Genomic DNA, 26938 nt, shown 5'->3' with positions numbered 1-26938 from the left:
AACAATTAATTAATTCTCTAAGTCAATTGGATAATTAATGGAGTAGCTCTGCCACAACAGTGACACTAACAGAATGAAGACAGGCTCTAGAAAAACATACATCACCAAAATTTTATTTTTTTAGGTAGAGGCAAAATAATGAATGGCATACTTAAGTACCAAACACAGCCCTTAGTTCAGCAAGGTAATTTTCATGCTCTGTTATCATGAGTTCTTAATTAACCTGTGTGGTAAAAATTCCTTAACAAATGGTTGTTGACTGTAAATGCAATCCCTCCTTCTGACACATGCATTAATGCACTATTGTAAAAGTTCAAAGCCATTATTATTGAGTTGTCTCAGCCACATTCATTATCCTCTGCACTGTATTTGCCTTCACTTGGGTAAATCTTCTTTAATTGCCCAGTCTTTACTTACAGAACATCTTTGTTTAATATACTACGAACTCCGTTTACATTTATGCTTTTTCCAATAATTCTGCGTTGAATGTAGTTTCCACCATTACTACTGGAAATGTTCTATGCTCAGCTTATTTGTCTGCGGTCACCCATACATGTCATTGTTTTGGAAGCTGAAATGTCCAGTTCTTGGAAGCTTTGGGCTGTAGTTGATTCTAGCACCTCCGCGATGTTTAAAATAATTCCTAACCCTTGTTATCCAGGCCATTTTTTTTCCATAATATGTTGAATCCAGTTTATAAAGCAAGCTAACAAATAAGAAAAACAGTGCAAGAGAGGAGGTGATGAGCTGACTTAAAGCAGCAAAAGTGGGTAGGTGAAGGAAACAGGATGAAGGACAGAACTTATTAAGCTGAATAGCATATTACAGGAATAATAAGCATAAACCCTTGACGAAAGAAATCCTTAAAATACTGAAATCTTGCTTTAACATCCCAATGATGTCCAGTATGGAGAGATGCTCATGTTTTCAACATGTTAAACTAAAAACATGTTTTGACAGGCACACTGAAATGATAATTTGTTTTGAATTGTTTCCCTGTAGATCACTTTCCGAGTATCTCAAAGTATATTACAAAAATTAAGCTTCATAATGTCCATATAACAACTAGACTGCAAATATGCACTAAATAACTAAAGGATAACATTTTTCAGAAGTATGCACTGCTTTTGACCACCCAAATGAAGCTATTTTAAACCCCCTTCCCCTTTTAAGAAAAAAAAAGGCAATAAGCCCCACTGCAATGAAAGTAAAAGGAAGATGTAGTTCCTCATTCCTGAAACTTAGGTAAAAAAGGCAAACAAAATTATGCATACTGAAAACTTGGGCTCTGCTGGCTGTGGAACCTGTGGTGAGTCAGGAGATAAGAAGTTGGGACATAAAGATGGGGTTTTATTTCAGTCACAGAGCTGTGCTGCTTACGTTGATAAAAATCAACTACAAAAATATTATCAGGAAATCAACTCAGACCAAGAACTGGGAACTCCAGAACATTTTAAATTTCTGTTTAATTCACTTTTGCAAGAAAAAGCAGAGGAAAAGGGTGAAACAACTACTGAGTGACACATCAAAAACACCTTTCCTCTTTCTCTTTGTCTGAGGTTGACTACATATGACAGGGAAAGGCTGATGAAAAAATGAATAAAACAATCCTCAGCTAATTCAGGTCATCTAGAGCTACTCCTACAAGTTAAGCAGGCATTTTCATGTAGATCTTTATTATGGTGCTGTTTGTGGTTTACTATACATGAAGGATGAAAGTTTGTAAACAGAAATACTGGTGGTGTACTTTTAGCATAAGAGAGAGTGAAGGTTAAAAGGTGGGAAAGAAAAATCAATTAAGCAGTAGAAAAGAAAGACAAGGCAATCTGTATTTGGTCCCATTTGAAGGCCCTCAGCATTAGGTCTTCCTCTCTGGCCTCACAAACATGACATTTCTGTCAGCCAGATGACACAGCTCCAGCAGGAAGGACAGTAAATGTCCCCATCCAGTCTCTCCTAAGCCTCGGTGCAGAAAGCACTCAGGGAGACGGGATCTGAGCCCTCACAGCTGGAAAGGGCAGTGGACTCAGATCTCCTAAAACCTGAGGAAATACTCTAATCACAAGGGACGTTTCTCCAGTACTATAAAACAAGGCAGATTCACTAATACACGTCGGGGATCTAAGATCTTCGTTGCTTATAAAGCAGGTTTAAAGGATGCTTGCCAACTGGATCCACTCAGGGATTTTGGTGCCGCTCCAGCTTAGCTTCTGGTTTGCGATAGGCTCAAATGAGAAATAGGAACTCAGGCTCTGCGTGCTGGGGAGGTTCTGGACACAGCCAAAATGCAGAAATACAAGCCTCTAAGACACTTTTAAGTTGAACATTATGGTCCGTTATGTTTAAGTTCCTCAAGAAACTTTCTAACGAGGCTGTTGAGCCCAATTTTTTAGATCATATTTTCAGGTCTATATGCCTGAAGAACATCTAAATTCTGCTTTGGGGTGCTAAGTCCTATTTTAGATCTAGCTCACAGAAAGATTTCCATATAAAGTGAGCATATAAAGATTAGGGTTGAATAACAGTAAACTCCATCCGTACCCCGCTTTAGGATAAAAAAGACCACAGATTTATAGTGACAAAGCTTATCGTTCCACACTACCCACTATTAAATCGTGAAAGTATCAGCACAGTGGCTTTTTGTTGTTTTCTATGCATGTATAGATCCCTCTATAGAGAGCTGAAGTCTAGTGCTTGATATTACAAGGTACTTTCCTTCAACCTGCTGGAACTGGTCTACTGATCCTATGCACCACACATGGAAAAACACCACTCAAAGAAGCTGGCAGGATCCTAGATCAGGTGTTTACATGAAAACATCCCATTAAAGTGAGTAATGCTGAAAACTGTGGCACAGCTAACCTTCGTTCTTAAGGGCAGAAATCAATCTGATATATAGCAGCTGACAGAGATAAGGAAAACTGTCCTTCCATCTGTAGGTTAATTCACTTTTTACTCACTATAAACCACCTGCATCTTTCTCTAAAGCAGCTGGTACCGGTCCTTGGTACATTAGTCTTTCCGAAGTCACACCTTCCGATTTTAGAAGAACAAGAAGAAGTTACTTTTGTTGTCACATCATTGGCTGCCAAACTTCCTTTGAAAACACCCCACAAAACAGTCTCGCTCCACTTGCTCCAACTCGTGATATCAAATCTTTTGTAACTGATAGCCTTAACCACCCCCACTGATTACCCCTGCCAATCAAAAAGATTTATATGGCTCACCATACAAATCTTATACCATGAGCATACTGAAAAGCGCAAGCATGTTGTCAAAGGAAAAGTAATGGAAATAATAACAGAGCGCAGTAATTATTTTATCTTGGGGGGAAAAATGCATTATTACCCATTTCAGCCATTCAAGGAGGGAAACAGAATGCGAGGGAGAGTGATAAGAAACCACTTCAGCAATCAGAGATGATGGCTAGATGATAATTCAGGTTATAGTTGTCAGAAAATTCAGGTAAAATCTCTTGGAAAAATATACATCCAACACCTATTATTTTTTAATTCTAAAATTTATGAAAAGATGCTTATGAGTACACTTTTCCCTGTGAATTGATGTCAAACTGATACCTCACTTTTCTGTTTATCATTGTTCAGATGACTACTCACTGCAATCGGAGTTTAGCTAACATTTTTTTTGTGTATCTTTGCTGTAAGTTTGCCCAGACATACAACTCTTCTTTTTCCCTGCCTCCTGCTCCAACCTCCCAAGCAGTCACTTAGAAAATTATTCAAATAATCTCTTTGGTCAGCGGCTGAAGGGAAATAAACTGGAGTTTTAGGTACAAGTGTACAAGGATTAACTGGCATTTCTGTGCCTTTTCATAACCTGCTGCCTTTTGTATGTTCCCTCAAATCTTCCTCACGTTCTCTTTTATATCAGCCTCCTTTTGTTTTAAAAATCAAACAAATCAAAACAGTTCCTTTCATAGCCTGCTTGCCCCTTCCGCTCCTATATGTCTACTCGACACAACGTATACAACTGACAGCTGTGCTAAAAGGAGCAAAAATGGCACCACTTTGTAAACATACTTCAGCAACCACAAATTTCCACTGTACCTTGAAATGCAAGCAAAAGAGCTATTGATTTTGTCTGTGCCTGATAAATTCCTCCCAAATAACCTGTTTACTGAAACTGTAAGTCGCTGTTGTGATTAATCTGCTGGGTATTAAAAGCTACTTAATTGGAACACAGCGATGGCAGAACGAGCTAATACTGTTATAAGTGACATAAGAATTGATTTCATTTTAATTTTACTAGAACTTTTCTATCTCTGTAGCCAAGTCAGTCCTTACGGACAAATATTAAGGATTAAGCCAGCTGACAGGGAGCGTACTCTTCCGGACAAGATAAACTCTGATGGAAATAATCTGAAGATACGGAGCAGGATACCTGAAGCTGTAGATCACGCTGTGACGTTGCACTCTCTTGCTTTCCCACGGGAGACCTGGACAGGCAAACTGACCTTTCAGCACTAAATACTTTCCCTGACGTAAGTTATACAGAAATTTTAGCCAGAAAAAGTCATCTGGTTGCAAGAACCTTCTGCAAGATGAAAATATCTAGAAACAAACACTATAACGTGAAACATTTCTTTGAATTCGTGGTATATACATATAGTCATTCCGGCATGGCATCAGAGAACTCTGGAATGATAGCTACACACGGTGACACGAAATCCTCTGAAACACAAACCTTTAAACTCTTACAGATTTTCCACTGTTTTGGAAAAAGACAAATATAAATTCTTCCCGTATTTAAGTTTCTAGAAAGCATTCCGTGTATAAAATATTAGCTCTCCTACTAAGCCAATTGAGCAATCAGAAATGTTAGTGCTTAAGCAGTACTTGGAAAATCTGAAAACTTACGTAACTGATAAATATTCTCTATAGAGAGAAGCCTTGTTAATTATTAAAGTACAGTATCTTTCTTCTAAAGTACATCAGCATCTTTTACATGTAGCTTAGGTTATTAGAATAAACTGAATACCAAATCTGATTTGTATGCAGACTTGTAAGAGATTTTTAAGAACATAGTAAAGATTCACTTTTGTGTTTCAAAAAAAAATTATGAAAGGCACAGCCTTCATCTGCATATCACTGTCTTCAGAAAAAAAAAAAAAAGGAAGGAAAAAAAATTTGAATATTTATTCTGCTGAATGTATTAGCAAAAGTTTAAACGTAGTTAAGGCACCTACAGGATGGGCTGCCCCTTCTGATCCTGCTTTCTGAGGGGGAGAAAATGAAAACTTTCATTCCTATTTCTGACAGTCTATCACCCACCTTTCCTGAGTCCTAAAGACACAGCAAGCCAAATAGTTAGCCAGTAGGACTTTAACTCAAGCACTGCAGTAACTCAATAAAAGAAATATGGTATTGCTGAGTGGTAGCATTTCGCTACACTAAGAGACAGATGGGGAGGATACGCAATAATCTTGTCTAGGAAATGGCTATGACTCATAAATTTGGACTCAATGTGACAAATTATCTGACAGATTTCAAAACAGTGAGAAAAACTGGTGTCAGATTGAGATATTATCACGTCTCAGTGTGAAGTCCAACGGCAGCTGGAATTATTGACCACCTAACTACACCAAACTCCTACACTACTACTGAACGAAAGTGTCAAAACTACTATGTAGAGCAAAAGCGCGAAAACAAATGAACATATTTAAGGATGGAGTTGAACGGATTAAAAGACTGGTGATGTTTTTCATAATTTCAACTACCTTGCTCACAGCTCCAGCTCAGGGGCCCAGTCACCCTTAATAGTGAGCACCCGAGGAAGTCATAAGGACTTCTCCCACACAGTGCAGATGTCATTTCCCTTTTTTTTTTGGGGGGGGGGGAGGGTGTGTGGAACTGCAAGAGCATCAACTGATTGCAGAGGTGAAGCTATAAATACAGGCAAAGAAATTTCTTTGTGATGATCCAGTCCTGTGAAAAATGCTTCCACAGGGCACCCTAGAGTCTGCAACTCACACTGCTTCCAGAATCCAACATCCCCTCTACAAACCTCCTCCAACTTTTTTTTTTTCCCCAAATAACCAGGAAGGAGAAGGAAGATAATGATTTCTTAATATTACACAGAAACACATATAGCTAAATCATAGCGTCGCTTCTCAGGGAAGCAGACCCACTTTGGAACAGATACCTGCTCTGGACAATTGTCACCTGGATGGGCCAGTGATTAACCTGGTGTCTCCTGCACCTTCTCTAGCTGGGTTCCCACACGCCTAGCAGATAGCCAAAACCCCTCACTCTGTTGAGAGGGATAGACTTAATGATCTCACTATCATCTCAGCTACCCAGAAATAATTTTAAAGGGTAATTTCTAGTCCTCTTCTTTCCAATGATTCATCCTTCCTCTGGCCTTGTTGGCTACAGAAACTTGACAGTTCCCCGTCAGGCACACTGACTGCAGCCTTTCAGACAAAATGACAGCCGCTATGGGAACCTCCAAGCACTCCGAGCACCAAGGCAGCTTCCTCACACCATTGCCCTACGAGGCACAACAGTTGTCCTGGGGAGTTACTGCTTGCTTTCCAGACACCGCAAAATGGGCACCACCAAGTCCTCCAGTCTCCTCCTCCCACCCACCCATTTTCCCACAACCCATGCTCCAGCCAGGGCTGGCTCTCAGGACCCCTTTACCCCTCTTCAGGAGCATGGCTCACCGGTCCTGCAAGCCTAAAGGAATCTCGTCCAGAGAAAAAAGTTTTCCAGGAAATGAACCAGCTCCACAGATGCCAAGTGAACACTGTTATCTCTTACATCCAGTCACCCAGTCCCGTTATCCACTGTGAAATCTGAAAGCCAGGGCTAAGCCTGGGAAGCTTAGTGAATCAAAAGGATGCTCAAGGGCAGTGGTTGCATACTTTCATGCCAGGCTCAAAGGGCAATAGTTTATCTGAATTCTCCTGGCCTGTATACCTCTACATAGTCCTTACAGACTATAAATTAAAGCATCCGCTTCCATTTTTTCCTTTCAATGGAATACAAAGACCCTGTGCATTACATCCTCCTTGTACTGCCCAGAGTCCGCTAATAAAAAGCCGTGTCTCTCACAGCATCTACTTGGGAGAACAGGGCTCCATAGTGTGGCTTCCATACCCATATATTGGTAAAAAGCGGAACCCACTGCAAGTATGGATCAGGAAACTTATCTGTATATCTGTCTCTGAAGGCAGAATCTCATCAGTGATCATATTTTAATATCAAATTAGCTGCCAACAAAGGCCTAGCATCTGCACTCAGCTGTGGCAAGCAACTCCTAAGAGACTTCACTGGAATTTTAACTGAGGGACAGTGTTATCAGGGAGTCTGTGAACATCCAACCCTGGAAAAACAGTATTTATACGCTTAGTCTTCAAAATGGAAGAATTCAGTTTTCTAAAATTTGGGGGGGGGGGGGGGGAGTTATACCAATTTCAAAACAAAAAAAAGATACATTTTTATTCAGAATTGATTGGCAGCTTAGCTGATCCTGCAGCTCCTCTTCTTTACACTCTAGGAAAAAATCGTGTTAGTAATTTTAGATCGCCTATTTCCAGCATTGTTCCATGCCACATTAAAAACCTCATTCATTTCCCATTAGCACATTTTAGTTAAAATTAACACATAATCATTTTCAATGATCTGGCTTTCAATATATTTGTAAACAAAAATTAATCCCGAAAGTAAGACACAGAAAAGCTTTGGAATTGTTAAAAATCATCCTAACAGAACTAATCACTAAACCCGCATTTTTTAACGTGGTTTTTTGTTTTTTTTTTTAATCCAAGAACACTGGGATTGCCAGTTGCATCCCCAGTTGCTCAGGATGGCCTCCTTAAACAAGCAATTGACACAATTTCCCCCAAAACCTTTGGCAACGTGACAAATAAAGGGAAACTGAAGACCTCAGGAATCAGTTCAACAGTTTAAGAGGAGACAGAGGCCAGCGAACACCAAATGAAAGCAGAATGAGCACCAATCTCGGGATACAAGGCACAAGCAAACCTCTCTTCTCGTACGCTGGTATCCTTGCCCATACGCAAAACTACCAACCACCAAACCCTCAGTTCTCACACCTAGGGCTCCTTGTTGACAGAGGAATGACAGAAATACTACTGTAATTTTTGCTCGTGCAGGATTCAATACAGTAAGTAACAGAAAATGGAAATATAGGTATAGGAGAGCTTTAACCAGCACCAAAAGAAAAAGCGAAGGAAAAACTGAAAGTTGAGAGAAAACACAGAAATAAAGACACGGAATAAAGGGTAATTTGGGTTTTGCCAACTGTGGGGAGGATGCCCCCAGCCACTGTGTACTTGTGGTGGTAACACAGCCAGCAGCGTCTGTTTAGCTGCGTCAAAGAAGGAGTTTGTCTCCAAAAACATGCAACTGGAAAACACTTTAGGTCATCCTACAGCCTGAATGCTCAGGAGCTGTTTGCTTAGGCCAGTGCAGATGTTACACTGCGGAGCAGAAGTTTTGGACTACAAAGTTTTAGATGTCTCCAAAGGCTCTCCCTCATGAGGAATATAGCTAGGGAATTAAAACGAAATCACTTTAATCAATTATGAAGTGCTGATATGCCAGACTGCATACAAGTGACCATATAATTTGCAGAAAACTGCAAATAAATACTACTGTTACTGACAGACTACCAATTCTATGGCTCTTTTTCACTGAAAAAAAAAAAGCGTTAACAGGCTAAAGGCTAAACCATAAATAATGTCCTCATCAATTTAATATTCTGGTAGTCTTATGCTACTGCACATAAAACATGAAGAAAAGCTACATATGATCAAAAGAGGCTCAGCTAGCTTTAAATGTAGAGGACTAGGTGCTCTTGCAAGGAGCAAATCTTATGTTAAAAGAGATTGTGCTTCATCAAAAAGCAAGCAGCTGGAGAGCTCTAAATCCCAGCCAGCTCGTCTGACAGAAGTGCTGTACAATACCGATCGCACCCTGCTCCACCCAAAGCCCTGCTCGTCGTGTTTTCCAATACAGAGTCATGACATCAGACTTTATAAAACTCTCTTCTGTGTCACTCAGCACAATACACACTGTTTATCTTCTATATGGATGAGTATCAACATGAATTTCTATGTACAGTCTGAGCCATTGTACCTACTCTTCTGTCTCTGCAGGATCGGGACTAAATATTATGTAAAACCATCTCATTCAGAAAATCCTAAATTTAAACTCGCGTTCAGCCGTGGAGGTAGAGCATACAGGAACATACAAGCATACAAGATCCAGAACAAAGCATCGCTTTTTGTTCAAAATTCTGCTTGCCTCTTAAGCTGTGTCATAGTTAATGTCGAGCACACCTGTAACTTGGAGTTAGTTTCACAAGTTTAGAAAATTCTGTTTGTTACAATGAACCAAAGAATCTGGGAAGTGAAAGATACTCGGATTCCTTGATGCTTAAAGGCCACAAGCAGAACTGAGCCGTGCTGGATACTGCACTAACACAGAGCAAAAGACAGTCCCTGTCCAAAAAGGGTGGGACAGAGATTAGAAACATCAGAGTTAGAAGTCTACAGTAACAAAGAATTAAACTCTCTAATGAAATAATTGTGAAAAACTAGTGTTTTCAAAAGAGAAACATGAGAGAATTCCTTTCTACCCATCAGACAAGAAACCCCCAAAGTATTTTCAGCTGTTGCTTTAGCGCACTGTCCCACTGGATGACATTCTTCAACACCGCATCTATCTGCCACGATTTTATGTGGAAATTGTAACTCCTTATATGCTATGTATTCTGAACTCTGCACTTTTCAAGCAGCACTAAATGTATTTGTGGGGCATTTGGCCTCCATATAAATCTTTCCTGGAAATATGCTTAAACTATAGGAAAGCACTACTTTTGCAAACTATGATGTCATCTCCCTTTTCAGTAAGCGCCTTCCACAACCCACTTTCAGCACATCCTTTCCGTAACGCACATAACGTCCCTTGCGGACGATTTTGAGAGCAGCTACTCAAAAGTTTGATTCGGAAGACATTTCTTTACTAACCACATATATAGAAAACGCATACACATAGCAAGGAGCGGACTGCACGCAGTGTATTTACATATAAATATCAAAACACAGCAGCGGGACATTCATTAAGAGTTTCTGGAAAGAAACTCTTTGCTGTCAGCGAAGTTCCCTGCTGGCGGCAACGCTGTCCTGGCCACATGTGAGGAGACCGGGAGACGCACGTTATCGGGATATTCCCCCTTTCCCCGCCTGTTCCCTTTTTTTCCCTAGCCCCTGCACAGGTTTCCCTGGGAGTCCAGGCACCTCGGCTCAGCCGGGCGCCTCCCGGGGTGGCACAGTGAGCTCAGGGACCCGCCGGGGCTCCCCTCGACGGGGCGGGACACCCCGAGCCCGCCGCCACTCGCGGTCCCGCGGGGTCCCGGCCGCTCCCGAGCCCCCCCCCACGCCGCGCCGTCCCGAGGAGGGACCCCGAGAGGGAGGGAGGGGACAGGCGCGGTCCCCCTATCCCGCAACCGGCGGGAGCACCCCCCCTGCCCGGCGCCGCTCCCGCCCGGCTCCTCACCTCCAGACCTGCCCGAGCTGCAGGATGTGTACGAGCGACTGCAGGAGCCAGATACAGAAGGCGCAGGACGCCGACCGGCCGCCACCGGCGCGGGGACCGGCGGCGGCGGCGCCGGTGGCGTTGCTGCTGCTGTTGCTGCTGCTGTTGGTGGCGTTGCTCTTGCTGGCGGTGGACGCCTGCCGCTGCGGCGTGCCGGGGCGAGCGGCGTCGATGTCGGCGGCGGCGGAGCCGCTGCTCACCAGCAGCTTGCTCTCGGCGGCGGGGCAGTGCCCGCCCGCGGCGGCGGCGGCGGCGGCGCTGTCCTCGGTGCCGAAGTCGTGGGCGAACCAGCGGAAGCTGAAGACCTGCACGGAGAGGGAGCCCAGCAGCACGAAGAAGAGGGTGAGCCCGAACCACCAGCGCTGGCCCCGCAGGTAGTAGTCGACCGCCAGCCAGATGTCGGTGCCCACGTCCGCGAAGTAGACGGCCAGGGCGGCCAGGATCCAGAGGCAGTCCCACAGCGAGTAGCGCCGCTGCTCCCTGCCCAGCCGCAGGCACAAGGAGGACGAGCCCCCGCCCGAGCCCCGGGAGCCCCCGCCGCCGCCCCCGCCGCCGTCTCCTCCTCTGCCGCCGCCGCAGCAGCAGCAGCAGCAGCGGGAGCCGCCGCCCGAGCCGTCCCCGCCGCCGCCGCCGCCGCTGCAGCACCCGCCCCCGGGCGCCTCGTCGTCGTCGCTGCCGCCGCCCGGCCCGGCGCCGGCGGGCAGCCCCGGGGCCAGCGCCTGCACGGAGCCCGAGTGCTCGGAGTTCTGCAGCGGCGTGAACGCCACCTCGCCGCCCTTCTTCATCTTCCGCCGCCCGTCCGACTTCGCGGCCATGATGCCTCCCTCAGCCCCGCCGGAGAGCGAGCGGGAGCGGCGAGCGCTCCTTTATCCCGCGCCTCCCCCTGCTCCTCCTCCTCCGCCTCCTGCCTCCCGCCCTCCGCCGCCGCAGCCGCCGCGGACCCGCCGCTCCCCGCGTCCCCTGTCCCCGCTCCGCGCCGCGCCGGGCTGCGCGCCCGCGGGCGGCTCCTCCGCGGCGGCCGCGCCCGCAAGCGCCGCCTGCCTGCGGGGAGCCGCGCTCAGCCCGCCCGCCCCGCCGCCGCCTCCGCGGGGGACGGCGGTGCCGGGGCCGCCGCCGCCGCGCTCTGCCCGAGCCGGGAGCAGGCAGGGCAGCGCTGCCCGGAGCAGCGCATCCCGCCCCCGCCTCCCCGCCCGCCTCCGCCCGCACCCGCCGCCGCCACCACCCAGCTGACTGACGCCGGGAAAGAGGATGACCTCATCCCTCTTCCCTCGCTGCCGCCGCCCCCCGCCCGGCACCGGCACCGGCACTGGCGCAGGGGCGGGGAAGGGGGCGCTCGGTCGCCGGGAGGGAAGGGCCCGCCGCGGCCCCGGGGGTGCGCGGAGCACGGCCCTGCGGAGGGGATGGGGAGGCGGCGGCGGCTCCTCCGCTGCCCGGCCTGGGGAGGTGGGCGCAGCGGCGGCGGGGAGGCGGCTGCTCCGCGGGGCGAGGGAGCGGGGCGGCGGGGTGTGGCCGGCGCCCCCCCGGGACCGGGACCGCGGGAGGGGCGCGTTGCTGCTGCCGGCTCCGCCACCGCGCCCCCCGCCCCCCGCCTCCGCCCCGTGTCCGGTTTGGGGTGAGTCTGCCCCGCCGGCGGGGGACGGCGGTTGGAGCGGCCGGACGCGGGTAGATGCGGACGGGGCGGCGGGGAGGGCGGCGGACCCCCCCGAGCGGGGATCCTCGGAGCGGAGGGAGCCGCCGCCGCCCCAGCGCGGTGAGGGGAGGGGGGGACCGGCGGTGATGCCCAGCCGTGACGCCCGGGGCGCAGCGCGGGAGGCACCGGCCGGCACCCGCGAAGCCGCGCTGATCCCCCCCGACCCGGCTAGTCCCGGGCGGGGCGGGCGGACGCTGCCTCCCCCACCCCCGCCCCGTCCCGCGGGGAGCGCTGCCGTAGTTCCCCGAACTTTGTGAAAGGGGACCGCGAGGTGCCATTGTCGAACGACGCCGTGACTCACGCTCCCTGAGAGGCGTCTGGGGGAAGGTGAGGAGACACCGTTTCACTCCGCCACCCGCAGAAATCGCATTTTATGCATAAAATTCACTAGGCGAACTCACGATGCCTCTCACCGCCCCCGCCCCTTTCCCCGCAGCTCCGGCTCCTCTCGGAGCGCGGACGCTCCTGGAAGCTCACCCGGGTGTTTCGGTGGCGGAGGTGACCCCGCCTGCAGTTTTCAATTTCGGCGGCGACCGGCCGAGGCCGGGGGGAGCGTCCCGGGGGCAGCGTCCCGGGGGGAGTTCAGACCCCCCGGGCGGCCCCGCGGCAGCCGCCGCCCTCGGAGCCCGGCGGGGGAGGCAGGTTTCGTAGTGTGGCTACGCGGTCCCCGAAGGCCACCAGCCTCCTCTCCCCGGTAGTCACCCGCGCCGCGATGCCCAGCTGGCGAGCGCAGGGCTGGGGGTGCGGGCGGGGAGGGCCGTTTGCCACCCAGCCTTGGCCCGTCTGCCCTCTCTGTCCCTCCTCCATCTCCAAAACGTACGGGATGAGCAACTGATTGACCTCTTCGACTCTTTTTTTTTTTTGCGCCTCTGGAATATTTTATAAGCATGCCCTTAAAATAGAGCAGTGAGATAGTTCAACCACATTGCTGGAATATCTTACTAGGAATGCCAGGGAGGCTGTGATAGGGCACCGTTACGTTAAAATATGTGACTAAACATAGCCCCTTCAACTTCATTAATTACAGAGAAGTCGTCACATGGACAGCTGAAAAATCTGCCTTCTATCTCTTAAATGTGCATGGTAAGTATAGAGCTGCCTTTCAGAAATTAGCTTTTGCTGATATATACCCCAGATTTCAAGAAACGGCTACAGCATCCATTACTGTATTGCATTACTGTATTTTTCAAAGAGTGCAAAAATCAAACTTTGAAAAGTGAAGAGCACACATAAAACCGATTTGGCTTGTTATTTTGCATGTTATCACACATTACAAGAGTCTTTAATTACATCATCACATTATGGTTCTTAAGTAATACACATTTGCTCTGCAATCTCTGTGACAGTGGTATAGCTGTACTTTAATTTCTGTTCCTTTTGTAACCCCATATTAATTTCATTCTCATTACAGTCCATATGATCTTTATTGCCTTAGACTTTTAATGCAAATTGCTTTTTTCTCAAGGTATCTTTTAATAATTCAGTCAGCACCTATATATAATACAATATATCCACTTAAGATTACCTTGTCAGCAGAGAAGGTGCTTAATAATGAAGCTAATTTAGCTGCAAGTTGGTGGTTTATATATACACCAACAAGTTTCCAGTGTTGCGCTATTTATAGTTACATCTTTAATAAAATGGTTTAGTGTGCACTTTAAGTTACTTTAATTGAGTCTGTTTGACATATACAGGTCTAAAAGATGCTACAAATTTATAACGGAGGTTATAGTGTGGTACATGAGTGCTGGTGGGGGAACAACTGTGCTCCTACAGCCGAAATCCAAACCTAGACTGCTTGGGGTGGGGTAAGAGGGTAACTTGGAGATGTTAGATTCAGGGTGGAGGGAATGGAGGAGATCAAGGTCCAACATACTAGTAGGGCAGAAGGTGCCTCTGAGCAATGCGGTAGATATTTAAGAACATAAATGGTGTCACTTTAGCTGTACATTGTCTTCAGAGGTCACGGTACTCAGCTTGGAGGAGGTAAAGCTGGGGCCAAGTGTCCCTGTGTCCTCTCCTCCCCACCCCAGATACGGGACAAATTTTCTGGTATATTTACCCTCAGCCACTTCACTCAGGGACAGAATTTGACCAAAGGGATTGACCCATCGCTTAGCAAGACTCCGCCACAGTGGGCTTTAGATCAGACCTGTAAATCTGAAAATTGTTCAGTTTGCCCGGCATTTTGTTGTGATGGGGAGAGTTTTACAATTTCTTCCCTGTATTTTTCTGTTTTGTCTTATTCCTCACCTTTCCTTTCCTTTCCTTTCCTTTCCTTTCCTTTCCTTTCCTTTCCTTTCCTTTCCTTTCCTTTCCTTTCCTTTCCTTTCCTTTCCTTTCCTTTCCTTTCCTTTCCTTTCCTTTCCTTTCCTTTCCTTTCCTTTCCTTTCCTTTCCTTTCCTTTCCTTTCCTTTCCTTTCCTTTCCTTTCCTTTCCTTTCCTTTCCTTTCCTTTCCTTTCCTTTCCTTTCCTTTCCTTTCCTTTCCTTTCCTTTCCTTTCCTTTCCTTTCCTTTCCTTTCCTTTCCTTTCCTTTCCTTTCCTTTCCTTTCCTTTCCTTTCCTTTCCTTTCCTTTCCTTTCCTTTCCTTTCCTTTCCTTTCCTTTCCTCTCCTCTCCTCTCCTCTCCTCTCCTCTCCTCTCCTCTCCTCTCCTCTCCTCTCCTCTCCTCTCCTCTCCTCTCCTCTCCTCTCCTCTCCTCTCCTCTCCGCTCCGCTCCTCTCCTCTCCTCTCCTCTCCTCTCCGCTCCTCTCCGCTCCTCTCCTCTCCGCTCCTTTTTTGTTTCTCTTGTTTGGTTGATTTGGTTTTCTCCTCTTGAATTCAGCCACCATTGCATTTGTGAGGGGAATAATATTCTTTCCCACTGATTTTCCTGTTAACAACAGCTGTCTGTTAAATAAAGGCAGTGCAACAGATGAACATTGAAACTTAAATTTAATTTAAGGCTGTTTGATACTTCCAGAGGAATGTCTTCTGTTTTGTTTTCTCACTTAAAAGATAACAAATGGAAAGGATCCCAAATAATATGTAAGTGCTGAAGAAATTGCTTCCAAGAAACAGAACCAAATTTCCTCTTTGTTAGACTGGCAGAGCTTCTATGGAGCTGAATCGGGGCCAGAAGAGTTTGTATACACACGGTGTACAAACCAGCATGCATTCAGCAAGCCAATGTTGCAACTAAGCCTCAGAAATTATTAATTACAAAATATAATTGAAGGGCAAAAATGTGATCACAGACATCAATACATATTTCATAAACCGAGTACAGACACATTCATTTCTCATGTAAAGCTACTTTTTCTCTGAAGGAGATTTTATTCTTGGCTTCCTTTTTCTCCGCCTTCTTTTAGAGAAACATTTTTATGGGTATCACAAGCACTGCTTTTGCTTTGTTCTGAATTGCAACTGCTGTTTCCTTTTTCCCCCCCTTACAATTTCAAATCACCTTTGTCTACTTCAGGAATACTTTTTTTGTGTGTGTCTTTCTGTTTTTTTCATTGTAGGCTGTTATCAACTTAAACCTGAATGTCCAGGAAATATGCTTCTGGGTTTCAATCCTCTTATCTTTAAAGTATTTTTTTATTTCTTTGGGTTCCTAACCATGATGTTTTCCCCAGTCTTTAGCAATATAGAAGAGATGGCTCTATCAAAATACACTCAAGCTCTTTCTTGTAGTTCTCTCATTTCACCATTAGAATATCATTATACTCTACAGGTATCAATTTTTGCCTGTGTTCATTCCAAACTATTCTTTCTTTTCCTTGGCAATACTTTTGACAGTTGCAGTTTGGGGCTTAATGTGTCTGCATTTTCTTCTAGCTCAGGGTAACTGAAGCATTAGAATGAGTTCATTGTACCTGGATTTGACACCCTATGGCAGTATTTGAAATAAAAGCTTGCCTTTCTTACCATACTTGCTCCATGGGGGAGCAGTTCTCCATCATGAAGGAGCTGTGCAGAACCCTGCTGGCCTGGCAGGGCTTGCAACGGGCCAGTCCCTCCTGCCGCGCAGAGCTCCTGAGCAGCCTCCCTTAGAAATAAATCAAGTCCTAAGCCACAACTTCTCTGGTGACTTCTTCCAGAAGGTCTGTGAATCTGCTAGCAGATTTCCTTCCTTCTCCTTCCTTCTCCTTCCTTCCTTCCTTCCTTCCTTCCTTCCTTCCTTCCTTCCTTCCTTCCTTCCTTCCTTCCTTCCTTCCTTCCTTCCTTCCTTCCTTCCTTCCTTCCTTCCTTCCTTCCTTCCTTCCTTCCTTCCTCCCTTCCTCCCTTCCTCCCTTCCTCCCTTCCTTTCCTCCTTCTTTTCTAACTACCTTCTGATACTTTCTAACTACCTTCTCTCTCACTTTTACCTGGTTTTCCATGTTAAAACAGTGCCCTCAGGCACCCGTGCACCTGCAATCAGTTTGTTTAGAAACAGCAAGTGAGAATTATTCTACAAAATGTTCACAAGTTTTAGATGTTTTCAATAGATTCATGTTTAAACTATATACACAGGTGTCCGTAGAAGTTGTAATGTAGGTTGCGTGTTTAATATTTACAGATTGAAGTACTCAATTGCCTTTTTGCACAAATAGCTTCATTCACAACAGGCACATGCCATTGTATGCTCTGATAACTGAGATGCTTCATTGCAACGGGAGAAGGCATTTCCTTTCAATGAAGCCAATATTTCAGCAAATTAACATAAGCACAAATCAGAAATACATTGGTAAATTGGTGCGCTGTTTAGAAAATCAACATTAAAACACTATATATTTCTAAAATGTACCGAGTAGAAACAGCTACTGCCCGTTTGCTTTAGCTTGAGATTATTTTATTTATAGGCCTACATGTAGATTCACATAGAAACATTTTCGAACTATAAACTTGCCTTTAAAATTGAGAAAAGCAGCATGAATCAAGTATCTCCATATGTTGGCCCACTTCTACAATTACAAAGAATACTGCGGAACGTTCCCTGGATTCAGAAATTACTTTGCTTATAACACGTGTTATGTGTATTTTGTACACCCAGATCTCTCTTCTGTAGCATGTGAAGGTTCATGTGAAAATGTCAACACACACAAACCCACCAGATGAGATCTGGAAGGGAAGAGATGCAATGTAGCAGGGTTCTTAGGGGCACACTGAGCTTTAAGTAGCCTCTAAATCAAACTTAGTGGAACTGCTTATATACTTACGGTTTAGACATATACGTACATTGTAGCCACATATTTAAATTTCATGGTGAATTAAGGCTGTGGTTTCTTTTATTTCCAGAATGACTAAAGATTGAAAACATGTAAATACATTCAACTGTACACTCTAAATAAAGAGATAAATAAATAAATGCCAGATTTAAGCAGCCAGAATGACTGAGAACAGCCCTGCTTTGATGACAGCGTGCGGATTTTAATATTATGTATGAAAGAAGAAAGTATTGCTTAGAATTTTTGAAAGATTTAACTCGGTGTTTCTTAATTTTACATTTATTATTTAGAAACGGATGTCAGTTACCTTTCATGTTACTTCATAGTATGTATTTAAAAATATAGTCAAAGATAGATATAAATATATAACACATGATAGCAGATAGAAGACGCAGACATATGGGAAGACATCAGAGGAAGCGAGTTTGCAACCAGGCTTTGTACAATGCTGACGACTCCCACTGCCATCGTGCACGCAGAGACCAACCAACGACCAAGCACGTCACATTTTATGATAAATGCCTAAGGGGATATTAACATGCCCTATGACACCGAACTTCAGATGTAATTAAGAATTTTCGAGAGTTTGAAGCAGAAAATGAAAAGTCCCATTTTCTTCCCCCTTTTGGCTTCACCTGTTTAAAATTAATTCATGCCACGCAAAAGAATTGTAAAACAAAGATGCAGGCACAGCACAGAAAGTTATGACGCTGCTTTGCACTGCTCAGTACGGAGGAGTTTATGGACTTTTCCAGACTACTGCTTTTCTTCATGGAGAAGAAGTCCAAGGGACCATTTTAAATTGATGTGTGAGCCGAGGATGTTTATATTTGCAAACACATTTATAAATACTAACAACCCACCAGGACTAGATGGTATTCATCCAAGACTTCTAAAGGAACGCAAAGGAGCACTTGGCACCTCCTTTGTTCTTATTCTCATTCCTTTTCCACAACTGACAAACTACAGGATGGATAGATGCAATATAACTGCTCATATGTACTTAAGACGAGGGAATCCTTTCTTTTGTATGATGAGTTTCAGCAAGGCAGTACTTGGAGCTGCTGGGAGAATATTAAATGGTCCAATGAACCAGTCAGAACATGGTTATAGTTTTTTCAAATCCGTAACATCATCAGCAAAAGAAAACTGAGATGCTTAAGGGCTTAAATGGGCAGAAATATGTCACCTACATCAATCTAATAATATATATAAAAGCACACCAGGAGAAGTGGAAAAGGAAAAAAGATAGAGTTAACTAATACTGCACTGTTAATGGACACTTTCAGACTCTGTTACGTCTAAGAGTCTATGTTATGGTTTTTAGGGTCTATATTTTAGCACCAGCTCCAGCTCGAGGTTTTCTCTGCAGTGCAAAATTAAATGTTTTGCTTAATTATCATCATAGCAAAATCCTCTAGCCACTGCCCTCAGACAGATCTTCAAGGACAGGATGCAGCAGGGAGAGGCAGCAGAAGTCAAACCCTTCTCTCCGCTGCAGCCTTGCCTCTTCCAGCTGGTTATCTCACTGCTCCTTCCAAGGCTCCCATGGGTGCCAAATGCCTGGGTTTCTTGTTGACCCAGGCAGTCTCTTTTCCATGCTACATCTCTCTTCCCCGTGGAGGTTTCAGTGGTGTCAGTATCTGCCCAGGCTGTCCCTGGGCAGGGCAGGGTGTTGGGAGGAAAAAAGCAAGGCAGCAGCCTTGCTGTGCAGCAACAGCAGAGCTCACATGAGGTGGCACCTCTGTCATGTCTCTGTCTTTGGCCAGCAATTTTGTCCAAAAATTTTCCCACTTGCAAGGGGCAGAGATTAAGTGACTTCTGTGCCAAACACAGCAGACATCACTGTATACCATGGGGAAGAGGCAAGTTTGGGGTTTGGCACCGGTCACAAGCTAAATGTGCTATCTGTCATGTCTTCCAAGCAAGACCTGAGAAGAGGGTTCTTACGGTCTTTATGTTTTCACATCAGAGTGTAATAATATGTGCCGCAAGCACCCATAATGCTCTTGAAATGAAGCCCTCTGCTATGGTGGTCCTGTTAGTGAAAGGGTCGGGGTGTCTACATGGCTCCGGATCCAGGCAAGCGAATCCAAACCCTGATTTGTACGCTGCATAGGTAGAGGAAATAATTTGCAAATACAGAAGGCAGCTGCTGAAGGAGGGTATTCGTGTAATGAAAAACAGATTAGGAAGGCATCATTTACACTTGATAAATCAGAAATGGCATCAAAGAGAGCTAATATTACAAACTATTAATGAAAGACATAATAATGAAACAAATCACATAATAGATCACAACGAAGTGATTCGGTGTAATGAATACTGATACTAAGTGTGTGAACTGTGCGCTCTGGGGATACAATTTCAAATCCATTCCAGTGTGCGTGGTAGCAGGACGAGCAAAAAGAGCACTTTTAGAAGAAATTGACTCTGCTCCATTGCTCACTCCAGTCACATCCACACCTTGCATTAGCTCTCCCTTTGATGACGTATAAGGTAGATAAAAAGGAAATTGCCTGCCAATACCCATTATATATGTTTATTATTTTTTTTGTGTCAAAGTAACAACTGAAATCTCATCACCCATGCAGATATCAGCCAACATTCCTCATTTCACAGAATAACGTGAGTAAATAAACATTAAACATATTAAAAAGACAGACAGACAATGTTTCATCAGCACAGATTAGAAATTCATTTAATTTGATAATTATAGAAAGCACATTGCTGCTGCAGAACATGGTAGTGCCTTGAGGGCAAAACAGGTCTAAAATTCAGATCTTCATACAGATTTTAGATTTTGGAGGAACTATAGGTGGAGCCTTTGATTAAACAGAGGGATGCCCTACGTAGCTTGTATACAGTATTTGTATTCTGATCACACTCCTGAAACTTCAGATGGTGTGCAAGTCATGATTTCATTTCAGACTCATCTGTATCCTAAACCCTTCCTGAGCCAATTCTGGCAATGTCAAAGCCTACCAAATCAAACATTAATTTGTGCATTTCTAGATGAGTATGTTTCTATTTATTGTGCGTTTTCAAAAAGAATTGGGGGTGGGTTTTTGTGTTTTGTTTTTTTTTTTTGAAGTAAAGGCATTCACACGTATGTAGCACTGGAAAGCCAGTTAGATGGCTAAGAATGGGCACTGCAAAAGCCATCAAGCTGAGCAGGGAGCTGCCTAAGCCTGCCAGTAAGCTATTGCAATGGTACTGATAACAGCCTCTCCTAAGACACCCTTTGGATCTAAAGGTTCTCAGCTGAGGTTCTGGCTCAGCTACAAGATTCTACAATCAAATGTCAGTGGGAGGCTTACTGACACAGGGTGAACTCCTGAATAACAAATTCTTTATTAGCTTCCGTTATGGTCTTATAGAAAAAGGAAGCAATACATGGGAAGGCTGAAGCGTTGTGCAGTTTACTTGGAAAATGATTTTGAGGAAATCTAAATTTTAATAAATGTTGAAATTGAAACGGATTTATCACATTAATAATTATTGACAGATTTGACCAAAGAGCTAAATTTAACTTACCCACAAATTATTACTGAAATAAAAATGTTTGAGTATGTTACTACACATGTCTACCATTATGAATGCTATGTTACAGATTTAGATTTCTGTTTTCTAAATTTCAGTCATGCAAAGTTTTTCAGCATCTCTAATAGGATTGGAATGCTGTGTTCACATTAGACATGTTTAATTTACTGTGATGTTTTTAATGCATTGTTTTGACATTCCTTCAAAGTAATTACAATACCTTCAGAATTATAAAATACAAGTAAATCAAATCCACATGAATTTGGAGAAGCAGCACACTCAGAAAGAATCAGAAATCAAGCAGCTGTGGATAAAGTAGCACTACAGTGCGACCATCACTTTCATCCTCAGCAAGCCACCTTAAGGGAAAAAACATAAAAATCTGTCAGAGTTACAGCACATATAAAACTTAACAAACAGACAAATCATGAGAGCCTGCTTCTGCACCTTTGGATTTCTAGAAGAGTTTTTATGTTGTTTTACACAGAAGAAGTAACCAACTTGAAGAAAATAGTGATTTTTTATTTTAAGATCCATATACGATAATTTAAAAGTGTAATTAACTTTATAAATATGTTTATGAAATATTCATTAATTATATTTGTTGGTTACATAGACGACAAGTAGATTGTTTCATTGAGGGGCATAAAATCAGGATAATTTAGAGTAAGGACATCTGTTCTGTGATAGCAGGTTATTGTCCATGTAGCTAGACAACAGGCAAATTTAAATGAGTTAGTAAAGGATGCCCACCTCCTTTCAGTTTTATCAGTGATGAATATGTTTTAGACAGCTTTTGTTTTAGAGGAGTTCTTCCTTTGTGAAAGAATGAACGTATTCCCCGTTTACACAATAGACCATTAGATGAGAAGCTCCATGTCTAAGCTGGAACAGGGATGCGAACTTGCAGTTTCCTATATCCTAGGAGTGCCCCACAGCCTCTGGGTCACTGTGTACTCTGAGGTGGTCCTCCTAATTTCTCCTACTGAAATTCTTCCATTTTGAGTAAGCAGATATTAGGGTAAGGACGTGACTCTAACCCACCAAGGTCCCAGTTAAATGTCCTAGTCAGCAGACTGTAGAATCAATCTGCGTCAGTCATTCCTCCACATCAATGATGTGATTCAAGTTCTTGCTCCAAATGGGTCTCTTACATACCTTTGTGTTTGTAGCATAAGACTTTAAAAAAAACGGAAAAAAAAAATCTTTGGAAAAAAAATGTTTGTTGCAAGCTATCTTTTTCAAGAATCTTCCTCTGACTGGTGCGGTCTGAGAACTCTTACAAGCAAAAGAGGCGGAGTGACATCAACTGAAAATCCCATCATGGATTGTGTTGTATAAATCACCTGAGTGATACTGTGGTCTAAGGACTTTTGCTAATGCTCACTATCCTAAATTTAGGTATCTAGAAGACGAGATAGTACCTGAGCGTGTGTTTGGAAGAAGTTTAATGAAGAGAAGTTTAACATTGTTGGAAGAAGTTTATTGAGGTTGGTAACAGCTACAGATTTTCAAGACTTAGACTGTAGTATCCAAGTGACTATCCAAGAACTAAAAAAAATGTTGGGTTTTGGGGTACACGGTTGGGATTTGGCTTCCATGAACTGTCAAGTTTACAGAAACGTTTTGTGGAAGGATAAAATTAAATATTCTTGGCTACCAGTTCTGTTTTCAAACCACCAGGTAACATCCCTCTTTCTAGATATAGGGAACTTGGAAGGTTTCACACTTGTCTGTACTCCAGATACATTAAAAATCTACTTTACGCTTAGAAATACATGAATGTGTTTGCTTCTGTTGTTTATTCTGAATTTTTTTAAGCTGTAAACTGTATACTGTAGTGAACAATCCCTCCAAGTATACCTTTCAATTTCATTTCCAACTTCTGAAAGCGTATTGTTTCAGTTTGATGCAGACTGAAGTGGATCTTCTTTTTGTACATTAGAAGCGCTTTAGCCCAGCACCCCTTCATCCAAATAAATGTCTAAATTTAGATCATTATCCTTTTACATTACATTTTAAAAAGGTTTCTTTTATCCTTACCCTATTTACTGAATATATCTTAGACCCATACTAAGCAGACACTGAAACAGAAGGATTTTAATGTTGCTTTTGCTCAATAAAATAAATCCACTACTTTTTCTCCAGTTTTATATCTATACCATTATATCCTACCATCCTCCCACCATCCCATATTTCTGATTCCCTCCTTTTCCTGTTTTAATACCCATGATATGCTTGTCAGAGCTACGTATGCACCAATACTTGTGTAACAGTTCACCAGACAGTTTTGACCCCTTGAAAATGGCATACTAATATCTTCTCTTGGCAAAAGCACTAAATTTTGTCTCTCCCTTCTATAGTCATTCAGTTTTAATAACTTGTAAAAATTTAGTGTCTTCCTATTTCCTATTAGATTGAAATTGGCCAAAGGCTTGAAAAGTTACTGGAGATGGACAGATAGGAACACAGCAGAGTTAAAAAATTCTTACTGGTTTAGGAAAACAAAAGAGGAACAACTGAGAGACTGAAAAGACTACTACTAATCCTTGTTATAAAGAAAACAGCACCTACAGAGTGGTGATGAACCGATCTACTGACCTGTTACAGCTGAAGCAATACACTGAATTCCTAGATGCATCTGTGATTTCTACTTTTTCCAGAAACCAGCCACTTGCTGTAGAAGGAAAAAAGAGAAAATTTAATATAACCAAAACACAAATAAAGCATAAGAAAGGTTTCTGATTTCATTACCAAACCCTGCGTCGTTCAGTACTTCCTAATGTATTCAATATCAATAATAAAACTGAAATGTAGGTGATTCAAATTACTACCAACTTCTCTCAGTTTTACAGAGAAGGTCTTTGATATTTTTGACAGAAAATATAAAGGAACGTTTTTATTACAACTTAACTCATTTGTCCGTATTAAACAGAACAGGCAGTGAGACAAATGAAACAGAGTGCATGGCAATATTGAATAAATTCTTGAAAACCCATTTTGCCCTTTTTGGTACTCTGAAGTGCACTCAAAGTACACCCCTGGTGGACTTTGATCTTCAGCGTCCAACAAAAACATAAAAACAGATAAACTTTATCAGTAAACGTAATTTCTTTAATGATAATCCAAGCCCTTAAACAGTAGGAAAACAGAAACTCTACACTGCTTTTTAATTAATATATTTATACTTATATAATCCAAGTGGTGAATCTGAATGCTGCTCATACGCGTATTTCTCCATCAGTCATGATTCAGAATAGCATCTCCACTTAGGCCAACACTCTCGTCTGTTTTAGCTTTAACAATGTATTTAATATTCTGCTATAATCTCCCATTTTGCTGTGTGAAAAATACCTTCATACCTGTGCTATAGAATTTTATTTCATAGAATATTAAAATACGAAGATTTTTTTTTAAAAAACAACTTTATTATAGATATACAATGTTTGTGCTGACGTCTTTAGTCGTGTTTGCCAATGCGAGTACTTAATGACAACATCTAAAAACTAATTAAGATCATCCTGTTAGTAGCAGAAAACCTTTTGGTGTTCTTTGCATGTCCTAGAGATAAAATACTATATTCTAACAAATTATTTTGGTTTTCAAATATTTGGACAAAATACTAATTAGGCTAAAACCAATACAAATATTTTTATTTGTAAGTAGGCTAAAAATGTAATATAAAAATATTTGCAAATTGTACCAATTTAGATAAAACGTAAGGCATAGCGATGTTTCTCACTTTTCATGCACATTTTCAAACAATTAGCTGGTATAACTAGGCCATAAAGGTGTCTACATTTTTCATCTTCAATTCGCAAGAGTCATTTATTGATATTGTGAGGTACTTTTGGAATTCCTTTAATGAAATCTTGTGAATGGTTTAATATATCATAGACTCTACTTGGAATATATGACCTTTCATGAAACCTCTGTAATTCAGAGTCAAGAATATCAGCAATAAAAATTTACAGTCTCTCAAATTTATACAGCACTTTACAAACGAATATAAAGGCATGTTTGCTCTCCTGAAACGTTTAAAATCTAGTGCTTTATGCTTTGTTGATAAAAGTCCAGCAGACCTCACTGACATCTCCAGGTATGGAGAAATCTAGAGGCAGCTAGGAAAGATTAGCAATCAGATGAAACATTTCAAAGAGGTGTTACATTTGAGGATGCTTGTGAGGATAACAGCTGATGTGACAAAAGACTCTTGGAGATATTTTCAGAGAAAAATTTGGAGGAAGGTAGTCATGGATGTAAGATGAATCAACACACACCAGCTGTGCTAGGAAGGTACTGTTAGCAGCTGTGTGATGTTGATCAGGACACAGAGAGGAAAGATAATCATGTTGTTGATAGTTTGAGACCCAGGAAATAAAATTTCAATCTATATTTCCCCTGCAGACTTCTGTGCAACTCTCCGAGTGCTAAAAGTCGGCTGGTGTGGAGTTGCCTTCCCAGATCAGTTCCAAGTTGAATCGTGTGCATGTGCAGCAGCTAACACGAACAAGATGAAAGTCAGCAGGAGGATTTTATTTATTATAGGTATTCAATAAGTTTGGTGTTTGTTCTTTTCGAGTTTTCAATACCATAACATGTACGACATGACTGGGTAGTTAGAAAGAAATCTGTTCTACTTTTGCCTGAATAGGAAGTGCTATATGTAAAATTTTGCTTGGTTCATCCTAGATATGATAAACGCTTGCCACCTTGTAGTGGCTCATGCACTTGGATAAATCAGGTTTTATTAAACCTAAACCTATTTCTTTCAGATAGGTTAAGCAAAATTCACCTGACTAGAATATCTCAATACAGTCAGACCTTTTTGACTCAAGCTGTACATTGCCTGCAAATTCTGTTTATGTATTTGTGTATCTCTAGCGTTCTTCAGCACCACTAAAGGTAAGCTCAAAATATTGTATGTCCTAGTCTCCCGTCTTATTTTTTGTACAATTCAGGTCTTACACAGAAACAGTTTCCATCATAATGCGTGGGTATGTACTGTAGCCACATCCTAACTTATCATCAGGGCAAGACCTGGTGCCCACTAGTGTTCTCACAGTTTAGCTCTCACAAGAAGAAAAGCCATATGTGTGTCAGAGGGAGCTACAACACGCTTTGACCAGAGTCACAAACTTGCCCAAACATTTCTTAGATAATGTTCAAAGCCTGGAAAGTTTAGCCTGCAGTTTGAAAATTCAATCCTATGTTATTTAAGACATCTAATAGGAGTTTTGGCTGAGCAATGTTTGAAGGATAAAACCTTCTGAGGTTTATGCTAACTAGATCTCTTCTCTGTTAGAAAGAAATAATTCAAGGTAGAGTCAAGGGAAATGTGATAGAGACAAGAGGGGGTGTAAGCAAGAGCAGTCAAACTGACCTCATTTGTATACAGGTCTGTATTAGCTAGCTCTAGCAGTAGCATGACTTCAAAAACCTTTCCAAATGACAGGCAGATCTTTCAGCAGAAGATTTTTACAAGGCTATTGAACGCATGCAGTATACTCACCAAATCCTTTCCCATCGTGACCAATTTCAATTGAATGTAGGCTGCCTAATTTTTTTGTCTTAATCTTGAATGTATCAACCTTTAATATTAAAATACAGTTATTAAATATAATATACCAATGTCTGGAATCTTATACATTTGTTTAGGTCAATCCTGAGACTAATTCAAATGCAATAATACCAATTCAGAATAGGGGGCTGACACCTGATGTGGTTTGTTTTCCTTACTGAAGATCTGTGGTACAGATTCTCTCCTACTACGTCTCGGTTTAAACTTGAAAGATACACTTTTCAACTTATAATAGGACAATCTCTACCTCTTTCCTGACTTTCATCTACCAGAAAAATATTTTTCCTCTCTTACGAATTCTCAACTGAACTTCTAAAATGTTTTCGGTATAGTGATACATAAATATACT

General features: G+C 42.9%; 2 protein-coding genes across 2 annotated transcripts in view; both read right to left on the bottom strand.

Annotated features, from left to right (window-relative positions):
• The window catches only part of XKR4 (XK related 4), a 232028-nt gene extending 220547 nt beyond the window's left edge, over positions 1–11481 (bottom strand). Inside the window, exon 1 of the mRNA XM_063326879.1 lies at positions 10548–11481. Within this exon, the coding sequence (XP_063182949.1) occupies positions 10548–11401 (854 nt within the window). The 5' untranslated portion in view covers positions 11402–11481. The remainder of the gene's footprint in view (positions 1–10547) is intronic.
• An 8573-nt stretch (positions 11482–20054) lies between these two features.
• Positions 20055–26938, bottom strand: part of LOC134511988 (lipoxygenase homology domain-containing protein 1-like) — a 143817-nt gene continuing 136933 nt past the window's right edge. Inside the window, exons 42-44 of the mRNA XM_063326878.1 lie at positions 26521–26599; positions 23610–23685; positions 20055–21367 (exon numbers count right to left, since the gene is read on the bottom strand). Of these exons, the coding sequence (XP_063182948.1) occupies positions 21298–21367; positions 23610–23685; positions 26521–26599 (225 nt within the window). The 3' untranslated portion in view covers positions 20055–21297. The remainder of the gene's footprint in view (positions 21368–23609; positions 23686–26520; positions 26600–26938) is intronic.

The sequence above is a fragment of the Chroicocephalus ridibundus genome, chromosome 2, assembly GCF_963924245.1.
Source record: "Chroicocephalus ridibundus chromosome 2, bChrRid1.1, whole genome shotgun sequence".
Classification (NCBI taxonomy): domain Eukaryota; kingdom Metazoa; phylum Chordata; class Aves; order Charadriiformes; family Laridae; genus Chroicocephalus; species Chroicocephalus ridibundus.
The sequence above is the reverse complement of the archived record's forward strand: the minus strand, read 5'-3'. Positions and strand labels throughout refer to the sequence as shown.